At 42.1% G+C, this 24,933-nt stretch overlaps 1 protein-coding gene across 1 annotated transcript in view; it reads right to left on the bottom strand.

Moving 5' to 3' along the window:
* The window catches only part of AGBL2 (ATP/GTP binding protein like 2), a 47,246-nt gene that overhangs the window by 9,267 nt on the left and 13,046 nt on the right, over positions 1–24,933 (bottom strand). The window contains exons 7-13 of the mRNA XM_039226697.1: positions 22,659–22,766; positions 14,111–14,264; positions 11,034–11,816; positions 9,343–9,499; positions 5,127–5,253; positions 4,440–4,540; positions 3,291–3,421 (exon numbers count right to left, since the gene is read on the bottom strand). Of these exons, the coding sequence (XP_039082628.1) occupies positions 3,291–3,421; positions 4,440–4,540; positions 5,127–5,253; positions 9,343–9,499; positions 11,034–11,816; positions 14,111–14,264; positions 22,659–22,766 (1,561 nt within the window). The remainder of the gene's footprint in view (positions 1–3,290; positions 3,422–4,439; positions 4,541–5,126; positions 5,254–9,342; positions 9,500–11,033; positions 11,817–14,110; positions 14,265–22,658; positions 22,767–24,933) is intronic.

The following is a 24,933-nucleotide window of genomic DNA, read 5'->3' as shown; positions in this document are numbered from 1 at the left end:
GAGAGAGAGGAAGACAGAGTACAAGCAGGGGAGGGACAGAGAGAGAGGGAGACTCAGAATCTGAAGCAGGCTCCAGGCTCTGAGCTGTCAGCACAGAGCCCGATGCAGGCTAGAGCTCACAAACCGTGAGATCATGACCTGAGCCGCAGTCAGATGTTTAACCGACTGAGTCACCCGGGTGCCCCTGTTTTATTCATTCCTGTCCAGCCAGGTCCAGATCGGAGAGCAAGGAACCTCCCAGGTTCTCTTTAAAACTGAGTTGAATATACACATAAACATATTTGATAACAAGGAATCTGTAGGTTAGAGACTGGGAGTATTACTTTTATTACCTCAATTCCTGCTTCAAAAGTTGTGGATGCAGGTCCAGACTGACCTGAAGTCTTCCCCCACAGAGGGCCCATTCCCCCTTCCTTCAAGGGCTAGCATGAATGAGGACTCAGATTCTGCATCCTTGCATCCTTCATCACGTCCATTGTTTAAGTGTCCCATTATACGTTCCCCTCTCTCCGGGGTGTGTGAGGCTACGAGCCAGAGCTGCGCTCTAGCACATGGCCTCCATGTAGAAAAAAGTGTCGTAGGCACAAAACTCAGATCTCCTGGGAAAAGCATTTCAAACCATTCTTTTGCTCAGGCCTTTCATCCTGTTCATACTCCCCCTCCCTCCCTTCAGCGCACAATGAGGAGCCCCACAGTAAGACGGTGGGAAGAAAGCTCTCTCTTCTCTGATCTAATTCTCAATTCCCTGTTCTCAAAAGGCTTTTCTAGTCTGAGCAATAGCCTTTGAGGTCACTGGATAATAGTCTCTGATGTCTCTTTTGGAGATAACTGAAAACTTCTAATCAACATTAATCTAAAACCATTAGATGCAGTATGCCACAGAAAATGTTGAAAACCGTCGATGTGCACACACAGGGCACACTCAGACTGGGCTTGGGCACTCGCAGTCTGCTTTTCTGGGTAATGGTGACAATGGATAGGTGGAGACCCGTGGAGGCCTGTGAATATTCCTATTCAGAGGCTGGCAAAATGTTTTGGATGATTCTTAACTAAAAGTATCAGAGGATCCCTGCTAAGCCAGCGAGGAAGCAGTCTCCCTGTTTTTGAGTGGATTCCCCCGGGCTCTTCACTGACAGGCTGACACGCAGGGGCATTTTGTTTTTGAGGCTGCAAGTGAAGAGTGGCTCATGCGGTGGTCCCGGGGAGCTAGGCCAAGAATTCTGGGAGAGTGGAAGAGGCAACATGGTGAATGGGGCACACTGCCTGCCCTCATGGTCTGACTTAAGGTTCCTCAAGATACAACTGGGAGACTCAGCCAGCAGAAATGCTTTCGGGCCCAGATGTCAACTCTATATCCGCATAGAGTAGGAGGGAGAGCCATCCCCTTTGACTGTCCACCACAGTCTACAGCGCAGCCTCTGGCAGAGAACTGTCATGTTCAGCCCAGAAGTCTTCTGACCGAGGGCAGCTGGGATGGGTATGAGGCACCTTGGCCAGTAAGCTGGTGTAGGTGTTCTTGCGCACCTGTGAGATACCTACCCACCCGGAGGCTTCCTACAATAACTGTAGAGATTATGAGGGTGGGGCTGAGACCTTACAAACTAAATTAATTCAACAAATATTTATTGAGCTCTCCCTAGGTGCCCGGTACTGTTCCAGGTGCATGAGATAGAGAAGTGAACAAAATAAAGATCTCTGACCTTGCGGAACCGACATCCAGTAAGAGGAAACAGAGAATATATAATAAAGATGTAAATGACTTAAGGTGGACAGAAGGTGATAAAATGCTATGGAAAAAAAAGAGTACCTCACGGGGGTAGAGAATAGTGGCAGGGGGCAAAGGCAGGGAAGCAAGTGACAGTATCAGAGTAATGAAGGTAGGCTACTTTGAAAACTTTGACATTTAAACAAAGACTTGAAGGAGGTGAAGGAATGAGCCATGTGGATATCTGTGGGAAGAGCATTCTAGGCAGCTGGGACTGCTAGTGCAAAGGCCCTGAGGCAGAAGAGGACCTGACAAGTCTGAAGAAGAGTGAGGAGGCCAGCGTAGCCATAGCGGTATGTGAAAGGGTGAGGGTGGAGGTTATAAGGTATCAGGTGGCTAGATCCTATAGCCTGTTGGCCATTGTAGGGTCCTGGACTTTTTACCTCATTTGCTAGATCCTCCCTGTCTCTGTGACCTGTGAGCTGTGGTATCCTGCTTTAGATGTGGCCCTCCTATTTACTCTATCTGCACATACTCCCTTGGGATCTCACCTAGTCTTAAAGTTTAATCATATCTAACCAGTGATGACTCTATCTGACCTCTCCACTGAACGCCGTACTCATATATTCAACTGCCTATTCAACATCTCCATTTAGATGCCTCCTAGACATCTCAGCCTGAACATGCCCAACACTAGCCTCCTGACCTTCACCACTCCCCTAACCTTCTCCACCACCTTAATCTTCCCCATCTCATTTGAAGGCGACTCCATCCAATCAATTATGGAGTCATTCTCTTTCTTTCATGCTCCATATCCCATCCATAAGAAAATCCTAATGTTTGAAACTTCAAAATATATCTAGAATCCAACCAACTCATACATCCCCCACCACTACAACTACTCACGTCTAGACCACCATCTGCATTTGCCTGTATTATTGTAAGAGCTTCCAAATGCATGCCTCTGCTTACACATTTCCTCTCTACAATCTATTTTCCACGTAGCAGCCAGGGTATTCCTACTGAAACTAAAACCCAAGTCAGAACATGACACTTCTCTACTTAAAACCTTCCAAAAGCTTTCCATCTCCCATGGAGTAAAAGACAAAGGCTTTATGACTGCCTAAAGGCCCTAGGCATACTGCCTGCCCACCTCCCTAACCTGAAAAGACACTGTCAAAGAGCAGGCTCCCAATACGTAGTTGCTGAAGAAATGAAATGTATTTAAGTGCGCTATGATTTTTTCAGTATTTTGCACCTTTGGCTCAAAACCAACAAAACAAGAGATTAAACAAAAACTATAAAAAAATAGAACTTGTTTGGTTTTTCCTTTTTTGTTTGTTTGAGTTGTTGTTGTTTTGAATTTATTTGGAGAGAGAGAGAGTGCACTCATGCACAGGAGGGCCAGAGAGAGAAAGAGAGAGAGGATCCCAAGCAGGCTCCCACGTGGTCAGCCTCAGCACGGAGCTCCAACCCAACAACTGCGAAATCATGACCTGAGCCGAAATCAAGAGCCGGCCATTTCGCTGGCCGAACCACTCAGGTGCCCCTTTCCTTGGTTTTTCTTTGAAATGAAGTTTGTTACCTGGATTCAATGTCAGACAAAGAGATGTCACTCCAACTTCCTTCTAAATCCATATCTTGTCCAAGTTCATTGAATTTCTTATGGATTTCTTGTTGTAAGAGCTCTTTAAGCTCTGCTAGACACTGCATGAACTGTAGACGTGAAAAAAAAGACATTTTTGATTTTCATTTATTTATGTATCAAATATTTATGAAGCATATGCAGAAAGGCACTTTATTTATTGCTGGGGACATAAAGATGAGTGAGCTGTAACCTCTGCTTCTAAGGAGATGTTAGCATATAAATTACATGAGCTGGAGTAAAAGTGTTTCTAGGGCAGAACATCAGTGAATTATGCTTTTGGTGCTTTCCCCTGGCTCAAGACAATGATAAACTTCTTAAACAATGCAAAGGTCTGATTTATTGTATTTTTTTGAATAGCAATGAAGAAAATATTAGAATGGGGTTCCTCAGATTTTGGCCTATGGCAGATGTGATTTAACAGGCCATGTTGTGGCTGATTTCTCCTTCACATATTTTTTATTAAAGGGGCACTTGGGTAGCTCAGTTGGTTAAGTGTCCAACTCTTGATTTCGGCTCAGGTCATGATCTCACAGTTTGTGAGTTTGAGCTCCACATCAGGCTCTGTGCGGACGGCCTGGAGCCTGGTGGGGATTCTCTCTTTCCCTCTGCCTCTCCCCCACTCATGTGCTCATGCGCTTTCTCTCTCTCTTACAATAAATAAATAAATATTTAAAATATACAAATAAATAAACTAAAAAACAAAAGAAGTAAGAAGAGGAAAAAACTGAGGACACAGAAAAGGGAGGAGGTACTAGGGAGGCCATGGACCAGGGGGCTGGTGGGTGCACAAAGGGCAGGGTTAGTTTCCGAGAAGGGGAAGGACTTCTGCTTTTCTGAAAAGCAAAGTGAGGGAGAGGTGTGCTGAAGGAGTGTCAGCATGAAGGCTTCTACTATCTTGGTGAGTTATGAGGTCTTACCATTTGTGGACAGTGTGCAGGCTGGGGGATTTCTTTTACTGATTATAAAAACTTCAGAATGATATTAAGAGGAAAATAAAGGCCACCTATAATCTCAGTGGGCTGACTTTGGACCCATGTGAAACTGATCACAGTAGCACCACCACATGTCTTGAAACCCCATTTTTACCTTGGTTCGGTCAGGATCACAGAAATCCAGAAGGGTGTCACAAACATGATAACCTAGAGACTTCAGATCCTCAGTAGTAAAGTGAGTATCTCTTTTATTGCCTGAAAAAAATCCATAAACATTTCTTATTAAATAATGAGCAAATGCAAATCTAATTTATGAATGGCTCCTTAAAAACACCAGCTCTGATTCTAAAATATTGTGCTTCTGAACAGGGTCTTTCTCCTTCTAGATCTGGTTTGGTTCAGCAGAATCTCTGACAATGAAAAACTTTCCAATCATGATGGCTATGGTTACTGAAGTTTTACTCTGTGGTAGGCACTATGCCAAGTGCTTTATGTGCATTAAGTGCTACCTATAATGCAGGTACTACTATTATTGCTGGTTTTTAAAAAATGAGGTTCAAAGAGTGAATCAAGTAATCATACAACTTAGAAATGGATCGGAAATCCAAACCCAGATCTGCCTGATTCCCTGCCAAGTATTATATTTGGGACTATACTGCCCCATCAAGTGTTAGATTTCACACTCATATTTAGGTTAGACAAATTTTGCATAAGGCACAGTTAAGAAAATCCTTTAGATCAATCATCTCCCCAACATTCAAAAGGACTTCATGTCCTCAAGGCTTTGCTTGGCTCCCCCTTGTCATGCTGACCTATGATCTACAAAAGAGAGCTTACTTACCCAGGGTGGACCCCCCAAAAGTAGATTCCATGGTGTAGCTGTTCAGGATTCCCATCCGCCACATTACAACTCGCCCCGTCCCTTCTTTGCACTTTTGGACCTTAAAATTACAACTATGAAAAGAGAACTAAAGAGAAACCCAAATCCTGTGTTAATCATAAACTGGCAAATATAAAATGCCAATGATTCATTAATAGGATACAAGAATGGTTTCCTTAGGGTCTATATATTATTTCCTAAGTATTTTCCATAAAATAGTAATTCTATTGTTCTATTACAGAGGAGAAAACGAGTTCTGTGGTCATGTTACTCAGGAGGATGAGGGGCTAACAAAATTACACAGGCTTCCTGTGCAGGACCTCTTTTTTATTTTGAGAGAGACAGAGAGAGCACGTGTGGGAGAAGGGCAGAGAGAAAGGGAGACAGAGGATTCCAAGCAGGCTCTGTGCTGCCAGCACAGAGACCATTGCAGGGCCCGAACCCACGAAACCACGAGATTATGACCTGAGCAGAAACCAAGACTCAGACGCCTAACCGACTGAGCCACGCAGGCACCCCCTCCCTGAGCATTCCACACATTATTGTAGACTGTGAGTCTCCCAAGGGGAGAAAGTATATTCTGCTCCTTATTGCCCAGGAAACCCTACCTTCCCTTCCCCACCTTTCCCGGGGACATTTTGCAGGACTAGGGTTTCCTGAACTCCAGTTTGGGAATGCTGGCTTACTTTGGCATTCAAGACACTAGCCGTGTCTCTAAGATTTATTTTCTACTCCTCCCCAACTCGAGCCCTTGGATCCAGTTGGGTTTATCCTCTATATATGATCTGGGTATGCCTCACCCCTATAATCTCTGCCTGGAACTGTCTTACTTCCTCATACTTAATGTTCTCAGCCTGGAGTTCAATATCCTCCATTGTCCTTCATGACCACCCCAACCCTCTCCTTATTTGGAGTCTGTAATGTACACTTGGCACCTACCTCAACTGATCCTGTCCTGCTGAGAATGCTTTACAGTTGGCAGGTATCTCACCACCTGGTGGATTTTAGGTAGAATCCAGGGCTCTACTGAGCAACCTCAGGCATTCCTGCCACGAAGACTGAAGGAGGCAGAATGGGCAAGACTGCAAGCCTGCCATCCCTCTTTAATTAGCGTAGCTCTGTTTTTAATTGGTTTAAATCCTGGGTTCTGGATGTCATTTATTTTTTTAAGTAAAAAAAACTTTTTTAATGTTTTTATTTTGAGAGAGACAGACAGACAGACAGAGCACAAATGGGGAAGGGAGGAGGGGGGGCAGAGAGGGAGACACAGAATCTGAAGCAGGCTCCAGCCTCTGAGCTGTCAGCACAGAGTCCGACATGGTGCTTGAACCCACGAACCCTGAGATCATCACCTGAGCCAAAGTCATACACTCAAGACTGAGTCACCCAGGCATCTCTAATTTTAAAAAAATATTTAGAGAGAGAAGGAGCAAGAGTGCAAGTGGGTGAATGGCAGGGGCGTGGGGGTGTGAGAGAGAATCCCGAGCAGACTCTGAACTGTCAGCATGTAGCCTAACATGGGGCTCAAACCCACAAACCCATGAGATCATGACCTGAGCCGAAATGAAGAGTCAGATGCCTAACCTACTGAGCCACCCAGGTACCCCTGGATGTCATTTAATTAAAAAGCAATTTTTTTTTTAAACAAGACACATATTTGGATGCTATTTTATTTAAAGAAAGAGATCCCTAGCAAACACAGACAGAAGATTTTTTAAGAGCAAAGAAAAAAGGAATGAAGGAAGAAAAAACTGGAGGGAGAAAGAAAAGCTTCCTCTTTCTTTTCAACATAAGAATAGCAGATATAAAACATTTGCCTTATATTTTTTTATAGGAGAAACTGTGCACTACCATTTAAAAATTTTTCTAAATCCTACCTAATTTCTTCTTCCTTTTTTTTTGATAAATGTTTATGTATTTGATGGGGCGCCTGGGTTCCTCAGTCAGTTAAGTGATCAGCTTCAGCTCAGGACATGATCTCCTGGTTAGTGAGTTCAAGGCCCAGATCAGGCTCTCAGCTGTCAGAGCAGAACCTGCTTCAGACCCTCTATCTCCTCACTCTGCCCTCCTCTGCTCCCTCTCTTTCTCTCAAAAATGAACAAGCATTTGTTAGAGAGCAAGAGAGCACATGTGAGTGTGAGAAGGCCAGAAAGACAAAGAATCCTAAGCAGGCTCCACGCTGTTAGTGCAGAGCCTGACACTGGGTTCAATCTCACAGTTCATGGGATCACGACCTGAGCCTAAATCAAGAGTTGAACATTTAACTGACTGAGCTACCTAGGCACCCCTAATTTCTTCTTTCTAATGAGATTATATTTTGTGGCTCTACTCACGATGCTGAAAACCAACTTCTAAGCCAATGCCTGTCAGAGCTGTTATTCAGCCAACTGTTAAAAAACTTTTAAGTTGTTTTTATTAGCCATTTACTATCTTACACTTACCTGTAGCCTTGTCTTACATGAACTTTTCTGTGGAGGCTCATATAATATTAATATTCTGTTTATCATTCAATCCCTTCTTCCACTGCCAACCACAGGAATAAAGAGGATAAGCCACCTACTGAGAGTTTGCACTTGTGCCTGGGCAAAGAAGCCAGACCAATTTTTAAAAATCATCTTTAATTGAGGGGCGCCTGAGTGGCTCAGCTGGTTGAGCATCTGGACTTCATGATCCCATAGGTTGTGGGTCTGAGCCCTGCGTGGGGCTCTGTGCTGACAGCTCAGGGCCCGGAGGCTCCTTCAGATTCTGTGTCTCCCCCTCTCCCTGCCTTCTCTCACTCCCACTCTGTCTGTGTCTCTGTCTCTTAAAAATAAACATTCAAAAATTTTTTTTAAATCATCTGTATTGAGATATAACTCACATACTGTAAAATTCACACATTTAAAGGACACAATTCAATGATGTAAGTATATTTACAGCTGTGCGGCCATCACCACTCTCTGTTTAGAATGTTTTCATTGCCACCAAAAAGAAACCCAGTACATATTAGCAGTCATGCCACCCTCCACCTCCTTACTGACTAATCACTAAATGACTTTCTGTCTCTACAGATTTGCCTCTTCTGAACATTTCATAGAATGGAATCACATAAAAATGCGGCCCTTTAGGTCTGGCTTCTTTCACGTAGCATGTTTTCCAAGTTCACCTATGTCTTAGCATATCAGTACCTCATGTTTTTATTGCCGAATAATATTCCATTGTGTGGATGTACTACATTTTATTTATCTGTTCTTTTGTGGATGTATACAGGGTAATTCTTAAAGCCACACCTTTCTAAATTCTTGAAGTCCCTTTCCAAAGAAGATGTACAATGGCCAATACATAAAAAGATCCTCAACACCACTCAGCATCAGGGAAATGCAAATCAAAACCGCAATGAGATATCATCTACCCTCATCAGAATAACTAGGATCAAAGACAAGAAATAAAAAGTGTGGGTGTAGATGTGGGGAAAAAGGAACTGTCATGCACTGTTGGTGGGAATGTAAATTGGTGCAGCCACTGTGGAAAACAGTATGAATGTTCCTCAGAAAGTTAAAAATAGAATTACCATATGATCCAGTAATTCCACTACTGGGTATTACGCAAAGAAAACAAAAACACTAATTCAAAAAAGATACATATGTGCCCATATGTTTATTGCACCCATATGTTTATATAACAACCCAAGTGTCCAATAATAGATGAATGGATAAAGAAGATGTGGTATACATACACAATGGAATATTACTCAGCCATAAAAAAGAATGAGATCTTGCCGTTTGCAACAACAAGGATGGACCTAAAGGGTATAATGCTATCTGAAATTGAGAAAGACAAGTACCATATGATTTCATTCATATGTGAAATTTAAAAAAACAAAACAAAGAAAAAAGAGACAAACAGAAAAGCAGAGTCTTAAGTACAGAGAACAAACTGGTGGTTGGCAGAGGGGATGGGGGATGGGTGACTAGATAAAAGGGATTAAGGGAACACTTATAATGAGCATTGAATAATGTATAGAACTGTTGATTATATTGTAAACCAAAACCAGAATAAACTCTTGAGGTCCAGGCTGCTGGGATTTACCCAAGATAATGAAAAGAGATGTAAAGTGGCAGGTCAAATACTACATATAGGACGCAGTGAATTCCTTTCCTCCTTAGTCAACGGATGGAAAATTACCTTACGTGCTTACCTTATCTGGTGCATTTTTGCTTAACATTAAAGGAAAGACTCGCTCATGAAGCCAGTACTTGCGATCATTGTTATTACAGCCATACAAGAAGATATTATTCTTACGGCTGTGGCCGTGGAAATCACAGTACATGAGAACCTCCCTTTCTTCAAGAAGTCTATTGAGGAGAGCAAACAAAAGATTCAGTGGACATCCAGATGCATGAAAATAATCAAGGATCTTTTATAGTCTCTTCCTTAAGTATGTCTGTTGCTACCTTCCCCCTGAAGAAAAAGCTAACCCCTTCAAAGGACTCTATCCCCATCCTCAGCCACTGCTGTAAACATGCCACCAGCACTCCTCACCCCTGCCAGTCAGAGGGACTTGAAATGAATATGCCCTAAGGTGGAAAGGGGTGATGGGTAGGCCTTATATAGTTGACAAGGAAGTGGAGGAAATCTAGTGAAAGAAAGCTACCCGCCTCCCTCCCCCTCTCCCCCCTCCCCCGGGGGGGCAAACCTGGGGAAAGAGAAAGAGAAGTGGAGAGGCTGTAAGTGTAGGGATGAAAAAGAGAAACAAAGAAAGCCTGGGTCCCTGACTTTCCAGGGCTGGTTCCTATAAGGCTCAGGTCCTCTTTGTCTCCTCTTCACCCAGGATACCTCCTCAGTCTTCCATCATGGTCACCTTCTCGATGATGATAATGATAGGATGAAGAAAATGACAGTAATGCCACACACTTACAATGTGTGAGGCACTGTGCTAAACAGATGACAAGGATTCTCTCATCTAATCCTCATAGTAACAGCCCGAATCGGGTAAGATTACCCTCTTCTACAGAGGAGAAAGCTGAAGCGCAGAGAGGTACAATCAAGTCCAAGGTCACAGAACCAGCCAGTTGTAAGCCACGTCACAAAGCCAGGCCTGTCTTGACTCCCAAGCACACGCGCTTAGCCATCTTGCCTGACAGCCCACCACTCCTCCCACCCTTTCACACAGATAAGGTTAGAAGGTGTGTGTATTCACACATCTTATACACTGTAGTTTCATTTCCTTTAACGTGGGTACTATTACATCATAGCCTTCAATTGCTTTCACATAGGCTTGGAAAATATTAACTGATTTATTTATTATTCTTTCTTTATGAGATGAAATATAAAAGATAATAAGGAACTCAGATTCTGGAACCCAAGAGCCTGGATTCAGATTATCTACCCTTTCGCTTATTAGCTCTATGACCTTGGGCAAGTGACTTGACTTTCCTGGGCCTTAGTTTCCTCACCAGGTACATAATGGGATATTGTTTGTGCCTACCTCAGGGGGTTAAGGTGAAGATTCCATGGGTCATATGTGTAAAGCCCTGAGAATACTGCCTGTCCCCTATACACAAACACTGCCTAATAGTTAGGTACTGTTATTTTTATTCCACAGGCCTCCTGACAAAGACCTATGAACTTCTCTGACTTCTGACCTCTCTATCCCATTGTTTCACTTATAAGTGAAATAACCCCTGGCAGAAATGTTGCATGTTCAGTTTCACCCCAGAGACAGGACATGACTTGAAAGTTTGAAACTAAACAAACTCATGTGACTGCAAAGAGAATGGTAGACTCTCTCCCAAGCTGGATCTGATTCCTACCATCAAGAAGAGCCCTCGCATCCATCAGACAGCGCTCACAGCATTTGGAGGCAGATCAACAGATAATGGGGCTCACCTTTTGATCATGTTCCTGGTGTACCAGATGCAAGGGAAAGACTCCTTCAGAATGGTTTTATAATGTCTGTTCAAGTCCCTTCCAGCCAAGGAACACCGGTAATTCCCCACGATCACGCCATCTGGATTTAACATAGGAACCACTTTGAAGACAAAGATATCTCTGAGGAGCTGGGCATCTGGAGAGTTGCTGAGGATGAAGTCCAAAAAGCCTTTCATGACCCAGGAGCCATTACTTTCTCCAGGGTGGACCCTGGCACTCAAGACCACAGCTTTCTTTGCAGCTGCCTCTTGAGGGGTCCGGGATGGGTTGGTGATGGTGAGCAGGTAGACGATATTTCCTGCTAGGCTCCTGCATAAAGTTCGGAGTTTGCAGAACTGAGACTGGACAGGGTTGTTTGCCACTGACAGCAGGTAGCACTGCAAATCAGTGTACGTATATGGGTAGAAGTGAGCGAAGAAGCAAGTGTCCTGGTCATGTGGGAACCGAACGGTCCACGTGAGACAGTAAAAGTGCTGCTGCCCATCGTCCCTGTTGTTCTTATAGTACCTGATTTCATTTCCTTCCCTCCTCCAGCCGATGTTGTGGGTGTTGGCATCCAATTGGGAGTACATGAGTGGCTTCATCCCTATAGTATAAAGGCTCTTGGGTTTTAGCAAGTTGACAATGGTGAAGCGGTAAGTGGCATCTTTTCTAGTGTTCTGCACTCGAAAATAAAACCACTGAGTGTGTTTGTTTGTGTATAGGTCAGTTCGCAAGGTGAGTTCATACTCATAGGTATCTCTGTAATGGAGAAAATAGAATAATATCTCTGTAACCCACATCCCCCCTCAAAAAACAAACCTAAAAAACTGTTTTCCCCTGGCAAAAATAGATCTTATTTCAACAGGAAAGCCTGCTACATCAAACATTAATTTTCTAATGTACCTAATTCCCCAACTCATACATTAGGCTGGAAGAAATCTGGGTCAACAAAATTTATTTGGGGTATTTTGGAGTTCTGTGAGCTTTGTAGTAGTTTTCTGGAATGTCCAGTAGCAGTTTCTAACCACTTCAATACATTTCTCAGAACCACACTGAGCGGTAGTGAAGCCAGAGCCCTGTGTTGGCTGTTAGCTACATCCTGGACGTGACCACAGTGGAGGGGACCTGTCATCCTCAGACGTTATTTTACCTTTGATTATCGACTGTTTGACGATGAGGGGGCATCTCTGAAATGCATTCACCTTACTGAAAAGTAGCAGAAGAGGAAATACAAATGCTAAATCCTGAAAAGCTGCCCCCCCTACAGGCATAATGCAAGAAAGACACATTATGATAGGGTGTCATTCTCTCCTCGTCTGATGTATATTTCAACTTGGGGAAACAGTCACTGTCATACACTGCTGTTGGGAACGGAAATCATGTTGGAGGATAATCTGGCAAAAAAACAGCAATACTTAAAACCCTTTGGCCTACCAATTACATTTCTAGAATTTATCCCATAAAATCACAAATATTTAAAAATATAAATCCTGGGGCACCTGGGTGGCTCAGTCGGTTAAGCGTCCAACTTCAGCTCAAGTCTTGATCTCACAGTTTGTGGGTTTGAGCCCCGCATTGGGTTCTGTGAAGGCAGCTCAGAGCCTGGAGCCTGTTTCAGATTCTGGGTCTCCCTCTCTCTCTGCCCCTCCCCCACTCATGCTCTGTCTCTGTTTCAAAAATAAAAATATAAATCCCTTTGCAACTATGTAGATGGAACTAGAGGGTATTATGCTAAGTGAAACGAGTCAGAGAAAGACAAATATCATATGACTTCACTCATATGAGGACCTTAAGATACAAAACAGATGAACATAAGCAAAGGGAAGCAAAAATAATATAAAAACAGAGAGGGGAACAAAATGTTAGAGACTCTTAAACACAGAGAACAAATTGAAGGTTGCTGGAGGGGTTGTGGGAGGGGGATGGGCTAAATGGGTAAGGAGCATTGAGGAAGACACTTATCGGGATGAGCACTGGGTGTTATACTTAGGAGATGAATCACTGAACTCTATCCCTGAAATCATTGCTGCACTAGATGCTAACTAACTAGGATGTAAATTAAAATTTTAATTAATTAATTAAAAATATTTATATATATAAAAATTTTAAAGTGCCTAAGGGTATTAATTCTGCTAATTCATTAAACAAAAAATAGTAAATACTTTCATTTCTATCAGTTGGGGCAGGGTACATAAGATATGGAACCCACACAATAGAATAATATGAATTATTAAAAGTAAGGAGATAAATCTGCAGTACTGCCATAGGAAAAATATAAAGCTTATTATATGGAAAAAAGCAATTTGCAAAACAGTATGTATACTATTATCCTATTTTTAAAAATAAAATAATTTCTGTATATTATACATACACATTAAGAGGGGGGAAAATACTGTATATATACCAAACTGTTAGCAGTTGCTGCATCTAGGAGATATGATTACAGAACTTCAATTTTTTTTTAATCTTTATTTTATTTTTGAGAGAGAGAGACAGAGTGTGAGTGGGGGTGGAGCAGAGTGAGAGGGGGACATAGAATCCAAAGCAGGCTCCAGGCTCTGAGTTGTCAGCACAGAGCCCAACACGGGGCTCGAACTCACAGACTGTGAGATCATGACCTGAGCTGAAATCAAGACTCAGTTGTTCAATTGACTGAGCTACTCAGGTGCCCCAGAACTTCAATTTTTTATGTTACATATTTTTATTAATACAGATTTTTTCTTAAGTTTTACTTATTTAAGTTGTCTCAACACCCAACATGCAGCTTGAACTCACAACCCTGAGATCACACTCTTCTGACTAAGCCAGCCAGGCGTCCCTATTAATACAAATTAATTAATACTAATTTCTTTCACAGGCAGAAAAAATGATGTAGATACATTTTTACTCTGGGGGAAAATGAGTCACAATTACTCCATTTTTCTTCATCCTCATAACCATTTCTCACTACTTCTCCCTTTGTCAAAAACACTCCTAATTCCTAGTATAACTCCTGACGACGTGAGCCAGTCACTCTGGCGATCACCCCTTTGGGAAATTCCTCTGTTACTCACACTCTGACAGCTTTCTGCAGATTCCCGCTCTCAAACCTTGACTCAAACAGGAGAGTATTGTCCTCGGGCCCTTGCAGCTTGACAGCAAGCTCCCTGATGATCCCTCGCTTGCCTCCCACTCTGGAGCTGGTGAAATAGGAGCCTTCGGTGGGCACTGCGGAGGACACAGACCTATTTAGAGCAGGTTCTGCTTAGAACCCATTCATCCAGCCAATATTCATTCACAGAGCTCCTCTGTGTGTTTAACGCTGTTCCAGGTTAACAATAAGGACTATTCAGATTTTCAACAGTCCTTGCTGAGACTTTTCATTTTAAACACTGTATTTCTGGGGTGCCTGGGTGGCTCAGTCGGTTGAGCATCCGACTTTGGGCTCAGGTCATGATCTCACCGTTCGTGGGTTCGAGCCCCACGTCAGGCTCTGTGCTGACAGCTCAGAGCCTGGAGCCTGCTTTGGATTCTGTGTCTCCATCTCCCTCTGACCCTCCCCTGCTCATGCTGTCTCTCTCTCTCAGAAATAAATTTAATAACATTTAAAAAAAATAAACACTGTATTTCTTTGAAGACATTTAAAGTGGTATAGAGCACTTCCTTTTGCTGCATGGCTGCCCCTGGCATCTCAGATACTGTCTGTACCCCGGTAAGCCCAAATCTGAAAGAATGTTGACAAACAAATGAGATTCTACATAGAATATCTGAAAACATTGACAATCATTATTCTAAAAAAAAAAAAAATAGTATCTATTTTTTAAATTTCTTTAAAATTGTATTAATTTATTCTGAGCAAGACAGTGACAGCAGAAGCAGGGGAGGAGCAGGAAGAGGGAGAGAGAGAATCCCAAGGAAGCTCTGCACTGCCAGCACAGAGCCTAATGTGGGGCTCGAACCCACAAAACCATTAGATCATGAACTGACCTGAAACTGAGGGCCAGTTGTTCAACCGAGTGACCCAGGCATCCTGCATCTATTAATTAAAAAAAAAAAAAAAAAAAAAAAAGAAAAAGGAGGGGGGCCTGGGTGGGCTCGTTAAGCGTCTGAGTTTGGCCCAAGGTCTGATCTCATAGTTTGGGAGTTCGAGACCCAAGTCGGGCACTGTGCTGACAGCTCAGAGCCTGGAGCCCACTTCAGAGTCTGTGTCTCCTTCTCTCNATGTGGGGCTCGAACCCACAAAACCATTAGATCATGAACTGACCTGAAACTGAGGGCCAGTTGTTCAACCGAGTGACCCAGGCATCCTGCATCTATAAATAAAAAAAAAAAAAAAAAAAAAAAAAGATAATGGAGGGGTGCCTGGGTGGCTCAGTTAAGCGTCTGAGTTTGGCCCAGGTCATGATCTCATAGTTTGGGAGTTCGAGACCCAAGTCGGGCACTGTGCTGACAGCTCAGAGCCTGGAGCCCACTTCAGAGTCTGTGTCTCCTTCTCTCTCTGCCCCTCCCCCACTCACGCTCTTTCTCTCAAAAATAAATAAACAAACAAAAGAAGGTAAGTAGGTTTGCAATTTTTCAGACAAACACGGTGAGGCTGCCATATGAAATGTCTGATTTTTGCAGTTACTTTTGCAAAACTATTTCAAAACTATTTGCAAAACTTCATAGTTTTCCCAAGGACTTTGTACCACCATATTCTTATCATTGTGTCTAGAAGAACCTATTTTGTCATCTTTTGTTGATTTTTCTCTTCAACTGTTGTTAACTGCTAAAAAAATGTGTAGATTCTCATTTGTCAGTGGCTTTACAAGTGATTCTTTAATATTCATCAACTTCATAAAACCCTGCCTCTCTTGTAAGGATGATTTCACTTTGCAACTGATTTTTACTGTATTTGCATTATATTGTCAGATATTAACAATATCTGCCAAGTGGCAAGTGACTGTTATCAACAAAGACGCTGACCACAGGGCAGGACAGAGGGAGCATTAAACAGTAATATGCTGGCATGTGGGGACTGATTGTATTGTCATCGTTAGTAAATCTATCTGTTCATGTTATGATGACTTTTGCTTTGATAGGCAACTCTGTCACTGTGGAGACTCAGGTAATATATATTTGAACAATAAATGAGAGCAAAAGAAAAAAACAAGCATATAAAGACGTGAGTAGAGGAAGAAAACAAGCACAGAGGAGGCAGGAGAAGCCAGCAAGAGTACACGTAACCCAACTAAAAGCTGGGGACCCATGTGGTTCGGTCTCTTCACAGAAGCACAAAGTATAGCCCAGCAACCAGATGTAATTAGCATAGGAATTCTGATATTTTTTGGACTCTCTCAGGTAAACATTAAAGACGATCCAATTCATAGCCCACAGTAACATTTCTCAAAAACTAAAACCTCTTTCCTTGTTTCCCCCCAATATTCTCATAGCAGGTAAACTGACAAACTCCCCAATTCTCCCTGGATTCCCATCTTCTTAGTTTTCTGTTTCTTCATTCCTCCAACAGGGTGGGCTCAACTCTCCTTGGTGAATCAAGAGGACAAGAAGATCAAGAGCACTGCCACAACTGTGTGTTAACAGGACAATAAGGAAAATTCAAAAAGCTGCCCTCAGGAGAGTGAGCTCTCAGCTCTAGGGGTTCCTCCTAGGCAAAAACATCTCTCAATAGAACAGATAAAGCAACTGGATTTGTGGTCATGGGGTTTATTGAAAATGACTACCACCGGGTCAACAAGAGGTAAAACAGACTTTTAATACCCAAAACTTTCCAGGCACCTGACAGGCTCAGTTGGTTGAACAAGCAACTCTTGCTCTCAGGGTTGTGAAATTCAAGCCCCACTTTGGGTACAGACGCTACTTAAAAATGAAATCCTTTTTTTAATTTTTTTTTATTTTTTTAAATCTTTTTTTTTAATAGTTTATTTATTTTTGAGACAGAGAGAGACAGAGCATGAGGGGCAGAGAGAGAGGAAGACACAGAATCTGAAACAGGCTCCAGGCTCTGAGTTGTCAGCACAGAGCCTGATGTGGGGCTCGAACCCATGATCCATGAGATCTGACCTGAGCCGAGGTTGGGCGCTTAATCAACTGAGCCACCCAGGCGCCCCGAAATCCCTTTTTTTTTTAAATGTTTATTTATATTTGAGAGTGAGAGAAAGACAGTGTGTGAGGTGGGGAAGGGGCAGAGAGAAACAGAGACGGAAACTGAGGAGGCTCCAGGCTCTGAGTTGTCAGCACAGAGCCCGATGCGGGGCTCAAACTCACAAACTGTGAGATCATGACCTGAGCCGATGTTGGACACTTAACCAACTGAGCCACCTAGAGGCCCCCATTTAGAAATGAAATCTTAAAAAAAAAAAAACAAAGAAACAAAAACAAAAACCAAAGACTCTCTTGAGGTTCCAGGAGCAGTACATTCTCCATTATTTATATCTGAAGTTACCCACTTAAGACCTTATACTTTGTCTCCCAGACGCCTCCTCAGGCTCTCCATAAGGTGGAGGTAGGTAGACTGTGAGCTGCTTCACTCTGTTCACTTCCCTGCATGTAGCCTTCCCCAACAGAGTATTACTAACACAAATACTCATAATCAAGGCAACTGGGAGCAGAGCATATGCAAGTTCATGGAAGTTGGGTCACTTGCTAGAATCGGCTCATTTCATTTTTCTAGTTGTGGAAATGTAAACACTGCAGTCCCTGCCTCCTAGTTCTGGTTCTTTCTCTAGAAGCCTCCCCTGATTTCACTGACTTAACACATTTATTTCTACTAACTAAACTGCATATATGTTCCTCCTCCAATAAAATTGATTTCCTTTCTGATCATTACTATATAACAAATATTGATTTTCAAATTGTGAGAATATTTTTCTTGCTTTCTATTTCTTGAATACAGCATTTCCCAATCTCAGAGAACCCTTTTTTTTTTTAGAAGATAGGGTTTGTTTGTTTGTTTGTTTTTAATTTTTTTTTTTATGTTTTACTTATTTCTAGGAGAGAGAGAGACAGCGTGAGCAGGGGAGGATCAGAGAGAGAGGGAGACACAGACTCTGAAACAGGCTCCAGGCTCTGAGCTGGCAGTCAGCACAGAGCCCGACGCGGGGCTCGAACCCACGAACCGCGAGATCATGACCTAAGCGAAAGTCGGACGCTTAACCGACTAAGCCACCCAGGCGCCCCTGTTTGTTTGTTTTTTTAAATATTTAGTTAGTTTTGAGAGAGAGAACATGAGCAGGGGAGGGGCAGAGAGAGAGGGGGAGAGACAGAATCTGAAGCAGGCTCCAGGCTCTGAGCTGTCAGCACACAGCCTGATGCCGGGCTCGAACTCATGAATGGTGAGATCATGACCTGAGCCGAAGTCAGATGCTTAACTGACTGAGCCACCCAGGTGCCCCTCAGAGAACACTTTTTAAAAATTTCCAGGGGTTGGGGTGCCTGGGTGGCTCAGTTGGTTAAGTGTCCGACTTTGGCTCAGGTCATGATCTCACAGATAGTGAGTTTGAGCCCTGTGTCGGGCTCTGTGCTGACAGCTCAGAGCCTGGAGCCTGCTTCAGATTCTGTGTCTCCCTCTCTCTCTGCCCCTCCCTGCTCACACTCTTTCTCTCTCTCAAAAATAAACATAAAATTTTTTTTTTCAAAAAGTTCTCATGGCAGCTGTATGGTTCAGTCAGTTAAGCGTCTGGCTTTGGCTCAGGTCATGATCTCACGGTTCATGGGTTCGAGCCCCACATTGAGCTGCATGCTGGCAGTGCAGAGCCTGCCTGCAATTCTCTCTCTTCCTTTCTCTCTTCTCCTCCCCTGCTTGTCTCTCTCTCTCTCTCTCTCAAAATAAATAAACTTGTAAAAAAAAAGTTCTAATTAGCTCTGGTACCTCTGTGTACAATAAGCATCAGATGATTTTTGGTAACGACAAAGGATGCCCTTATTGGAAACTTCTCTACCTTGCTATGTCCCTCCCTAATACTAACTTTACATTTAGATATTACAAATTCACAACTTACTTCCTTGTCCTTGGGAGGGTTCCTATTAACTTTTCTTGGCTCATTTCTCTTGAATATTGTATCTCCTTTCCTTTTTTTTTTTTTTAAAGTAAACTCTACCCCTAATGTGGGGCTTGAACTCATAACCTTGAGATCAAGAGTCGCATGCTCTAGTGTCCTCTATCAACTGAACTAGCAAGGTGCCCTTATCTCCTGTCTTAAATGTTTCTATTACCACCTGCTCCACATCCTACCCATCACTTGTCTTTCTTTTAGCTGTTTTAGCGCGTGTGAGGTCGATCCATCCTTTCCATAAATACCCTTTTTCAAGCAGAGGAATTCTCTTCTATTCCTAGTTTTCTGAATGTTCTTATGCTTTTTCTACATCAGTTGAGAGGACTGTGTTCTTCCCTTTGTTCTAATGTGGGGTGTCACATTGGTGTGTGGTTTTTAGCTTGAACCACCCTTGCATTCCTGGCACAAATCCTCCTTGGTCATGTTGTATAATCCTTTAATATGCTGTTGGAATTGGTCTGTTGATATTTGGTTGAGGATTTTTGCATTTATATTCTTTTTTTTTTTTAAAGTTAATAGATTATTTTCTTTATTTAAAGATCTTTTTCTTCCCTCCTCTTTTCTTGATTTTATCTCATCTTTCATTTACAAGATGAGAAGATTTTTAAGACTGCATGCAGAAAAAATAGCAGTGCATTTTTAACTTTACACTAAGTAACTGCTTAATAAATGATTGCTGCTGATACACTTACTGGAGCCCAGTAAGTACTATGGAAGGAAGGTGAAGAGGGAAGGAGAGAACGTGGAGTGCCTTATGTCTCCATGATTCTAGAACATTAGAAGCCACAGTGAATTAGGAAGATTTTGAAGGCAACCTGCAATCATTGCACTGATGATGAAAAGATTCAAGGGTCTTTGGCCTCCATCAGCAAGGAAACATTTTTACCCTAAAGATGATTGCTAGGAATCCTCATTTTTATTTTATCTTATTTATTTTTTTAAGGATCCTCATTTTTAGAATACTCATTATCTAAGTCTCCACAGTTATGAGACTGAGTAGAAAAAAAAATCATCAAAACATTACATTTATTTTCTTACAGAATATGGCTTTCCTGTGATGTCTTTGTCTAACTTTGAATATTGGCTTCATAAATAGTTGGAAATGTTTCCTCCTGCTATTGTTTACAGAGCTGATGAAGGATTAGTACTATTTCATCTTTAAATGTTTGATACAATTCAAACAAACCCTGTCAAGCCATCTGTCAAGCAAGGAATTTCTTTGCGTAAAGATTTTTAATTAGTAATTCAGTTTCTTTGTTTTACTCTATTCAGACTTTTAAAATTTCTTCCTGAGTCAGTTGTGTCTAACAATTTTTCTTGTTTATCTATGTTGTTTAATTTTTTGGCATTAAGTCATTCTTTTTGTGTGTATGTTTCCTCTTCTTTTTTCGTGGCTGGTCTAGCTAAAGTTTTGTCAGTTTTTTTTTTTTTTAAATTATTTTTTTTAATGTTTTATTTATTTCTAGGGGAGAGAGAGAGAGACAGCGTGAGCAGGGGAGGGTCAGGGAGAGAGGGAGTCACAGATTGAAACAGGCTCCAGGCTCTGAGCCAGCAGTCAGCACAGAGCCCGACGCGGGGCTCGAACCCACGAACCGCGAGATCATGACCTAAGCGAAAGTCGGACACTTAACCGACTAAGCCACCCAGGCGCCCCAAAGTTTTGTCAGTTTTGTTCAGGTTTCCAAAGAACCAATTTTTGGTTTGATTTTCCACATTATTTTCCTGTTTTCTTTTTCACTGATTTCCATCCTTATCTTTACTTTTTTTTTTCATTTTTTAAATGTTTATTTATTTTTGAGAGCAAGAGAGACAGCGCAGCAGGGGAGGTGCCAAGAGAGAGGGAGACACAGAATCTGAAACAGGCTCCAGGCTCTGAGCTGTCAGCACAGAGTCTAATGCGGGCCTCGAACCCATGAACTGCGAGATCATGACCTGAGCCAAAGTCGGATACTTAACTGAGTCACTCAGGCGCCCCCATCTTTATTATATCCTTCCTTCTGGTTGCTCTGGATTTAGTTTGTGCTTATTATTCTCATTTATTAATGTGAAAGCTTAGGTAATTAATTGGAGATATTTCCTCCTTTCAAATATAGGCATCTAAAGCCATAAGTTTACCTTTTAGTACTTTAACTGCATCCCATAAATTTTGATATGTTGTTTTATTTTTATTCAGTTCAAATTTTTGTCTCTTATGATTTCTTTAACCCATGGGTTACTTAGAAATGTGCTGTGTAGGGGACCTGGGTGGTTCAGCTGGTTGAGTGTCCTACTTCGGCTCACTTCATAATTTCGCAGTCCATGAGTTCGAGCCCTGCATCGGGCTCTGTGCTGACAGCTCAGAGTCTGAAGCCTGCTTCAGATTCTGTGGCTCCATATCTCTCTGCCCCTCCCCTACTTGTACTCTGTCTCTGTCTCTCTCAAAAATAAATAAATGTTAAAAAAAAAAAAAAAGAAATGTGGTGTTTAATTTCTGAATATTTGTATATCTCTCAAATTTCTTTCTTTTTTGTTTTTCTTTCTTAAGTAGGCTCCATGCCCAGTGACGAGCCCAACACAGGGCTTGAACTCACGATCCCAAGATCAAGACCTGTGCTGAGATCAACAGTCAGATGCTTAACCAACTGAGCCAGGTGCCCCTCAAAAATATTTTCTAGGGGTGCCTGGGTGGCTCAGTCAGTTAAGTATCTAACTCTTGATTTTGGCTCAAGTCATAATCTCGTAGTGGTGGGATTGAGCCCCGTGTCAGGCACCGTGTTGAGTGTGGAGCCTGCTTGGGATTCTCTCTCTCCCTCTTTGCCCTTCCCCTGCTCGCAGTGGTGCGCGCGCTCTTTCTCTCTCTCTCTCTCTCTCTCAAAATAAACATTAAAAAACAGAGAGGCACCTGGGTGGCTCAGTCGGTTAAGCGTCCGACTTCGGCTCAGGTCATAATATCACGGTTTGAGGGTTCGAGCCCCGCCTGGGGCTCTTTGCTGACAGCTAGCTGGAGCCTGCTTCAGATTCTGTGTCTCCCTCTGACCCTCTGACCCTCTGTGTCTGTGTCTGTGACACAGACCCTCTGTGTTTCCCTCTGACTCTCCCCTGCTCATGCTGTCTCTCTTTCTCTCTCAGAAATAAATAAAACATTAAAAAATTTTTAAAAAAAGAGAGAGAGATGGATTCTACCTGGGGGAAGCCTGCAAATGAATGGAAATTAATTAAACCGCACAGTAAATGAGTCATATACACATACTACAATGTACTCACTAAAACACACAGATGGAGAAAAGAAGAGCAAGTTCCCCCAAATATCCAATATCTGATTTTTAGGAAGGGAAATGATATGGGAGAACCTCTAAAATGGGCTTAGACCTATTAAGAAAAAGGTACTGTTATTTTAAAAAAACAACAGAAAATTTCAATCTATTGGCCATTAATATCAGGGCTCCTCTTCAGGTTGGTCTGGAAGAACAGTTTATTTAGCACTAAACTATAGATTGTTAACAGCAACTGTTATTATAGATGATGCTTTTATTATAATTTTATCATGATTATCACCGACTATTCAGTGTGAATACAGCGTGAGCAATACCTGAATCTAATTGAAAGACAACTGTGCCTTTTTCTTCTCCTACAATTTCTGGTAACTTTTCATTTCCTGTAGGTTGATAGAAATATTCTGGGTGAGGTGGAACCCATTCTGAAAGACATTAAAAACATACAAAATAAGAAATAATACAAAAGGTGCTTTATCCAGAACTAATATAAGTCATAATAGTTATTATTCAAGTGGCTAGTTTGGTTGAATCAAACCAAATTCTCATCGTAAGTTTCCAGTTTGTTTGTAAATTAATTGTCTTGCTTCTTTCCATAAAGACTATGAGGAAATTTTTAACAAAAAGCATCTACAACAAAAATATAAACTTTAAATAGAAGACTTCAAACTAAGCCAGAAAGGTGAATATAGTTGACCTATCATTCCTCTGACAACTCTTCAAAATTTGGCCCTGAGCTTCTTTCTCTTTTGAAATTATTTTTAAGATTGTATTTTTAAGTTATCTCTACACCAAACATGGGGCTCAAACTTACAACCCTGATATAAAGAGTCACATACTCTAGGGTGCCTGGGTGGCTCAGTCAGTTAAGTGTCCGACTTTGACTCAGGTCATGATCTCATGGTTCGTGAGTCTGAGCCCCGCGTCGGGCTCTGTGCTGACAGCTCAGAGCTTGGAGCCTGTTTCAGATTCTGTGTCCCCTTCTCTCTCTGCCCCTCCCCTGCTCACACTCTTCCTGTCAAAAATAAATAAACATTAAAAAAAAAAAAAAAAGAGGGGTGCCTGGGTGGCTTAGTCGGTTAAGCATCCGACTTTCACTTAGGTCATGATCTCGCGGTTCGTGGGTTCGAGCCCCGCGTCAGGCTCTGTGCTGACTGCCAGCTCAGAGCCTGGAGCCTGTTTCAGAGTCTNAAAAAAAAAAAAAAAGAGTCGCATACTCTACTAAGCCACCCAGCTGCCCCAAACTTCTTTTTAAAGGCAGGAAAGTATCATCGGCTATGTACTTTTTATTACTATAGAGGAACAAGTGTATCATTTATTTCAGAAGAAACAAAGCTTTTTCATTAACACTCAATTCTAAAAGATTTCTCATATGTGACCTGGGCTACTCCCAGTATCATTTTAAGTACAGTGGCCACTGGTGAAAGCCAACATCACATAAAGACACAACTGAAATTCAACAATACATTAAAAGGATCATATACATTGATCGAGTGATATTTATTCAAAGGATCCAAGGATGGTTCAACATCTGCAAATTAGTTAATGTGATAACGCCACATTAACAAAAGGAAGGATACGAATCATACAATCATCTTGATGGATGCAGAAAAATCATCTGGCAAAATTCAACATCCATTTATGACAAAAACTCAGCACGGTGGGTATAGAGGGAGCCTCAACATAATAAAGGCCATATATGACGAGTCCACAGCTAAAACCATACTCAAATGTGAAAAGATGAAAGCTTTTCTTCTAAGATCAGGAACAAGGCAAAGATGCTGACTCCTGCCATTTTTACTCAACATCGTATTGAAAGTCCTTGCTGGAGCAATCAGGCAAGAAAAATAAAAAGGCATCCAAACTGGAAAGGAAGAAGTAAAACTGTCAAACTGTTACTATTTGCAGATGACGTGATACTGTACATAAAAGACACTAAAGGGACACCTGAGTGGCTTAGCTGGTGAAGCGTCTCACTCTTGATTTTGGTTCAGGTCATGATCTTAGGGTCGTGAGATTGAGCCCTGCATCAAGCTCTGTGCTGAGTGTGGAGTCTGCTTAAGATTCTCTCTCTCCCTCTCCCTCTCCTTCTGTCTCTCTCAAAAACTCCCTCAAATACTAATACTTTTTGACTTCATCAAAAAACTGTTGGAACTATGGGGCACCTGGGTGGCTCAGTCAGTTGCGGGGCCGATTTTGGCTCAGGTCATGATCTCAAGGTTTGTGGGTTTGAGCCCTGTATCGAGCTCTGTGCTGACAGCTAGCTTAGAGCCTGGTGCCTGTTTCAGATTCTGTGTCTCCCTCTCTCTCTGACCCTCCCCTTCTCTGTCTCTCTCTCTCTCTCAGAAATAAATAAAATGTTAAAAAAATTTTTTTTAAGTAACTGTTGGAACTAATAAATTCAGTAAAGATACAAGATACAAAATCAATATAATCAATACAAAAATATGTTGCATTTTTTTAATAGTTTTTTCATTTTTGAGACAGAGACAGAACATGAGCAAGGGAGGGGCAGAGAGAGAGGGAGACACAGCTTCGGAAGCAGGCTCCAGGTTCCGAGCTGTCAGCACAGAGCCCGATGCGGGACTCAAA

Source organism: Hyaena hyaena, unplaced genomic scaffold, assembly GCF_003009895.1.
Source record: "Hyaena hyaena isolate Hyena2069 unplaced genomic scaffold, ASM300989v1 scaffold_23, whole genome shotgun sequence".
Lineage (NCBI taxonomy): Eukaryota > Metazoa > Chordata > Mammalia > Carnivora > Hyaenidae > Hyaena > Hyaena hyaena.
This window is presented reverse-complemented; position numbering and strand designations above follow the sequence as displayed.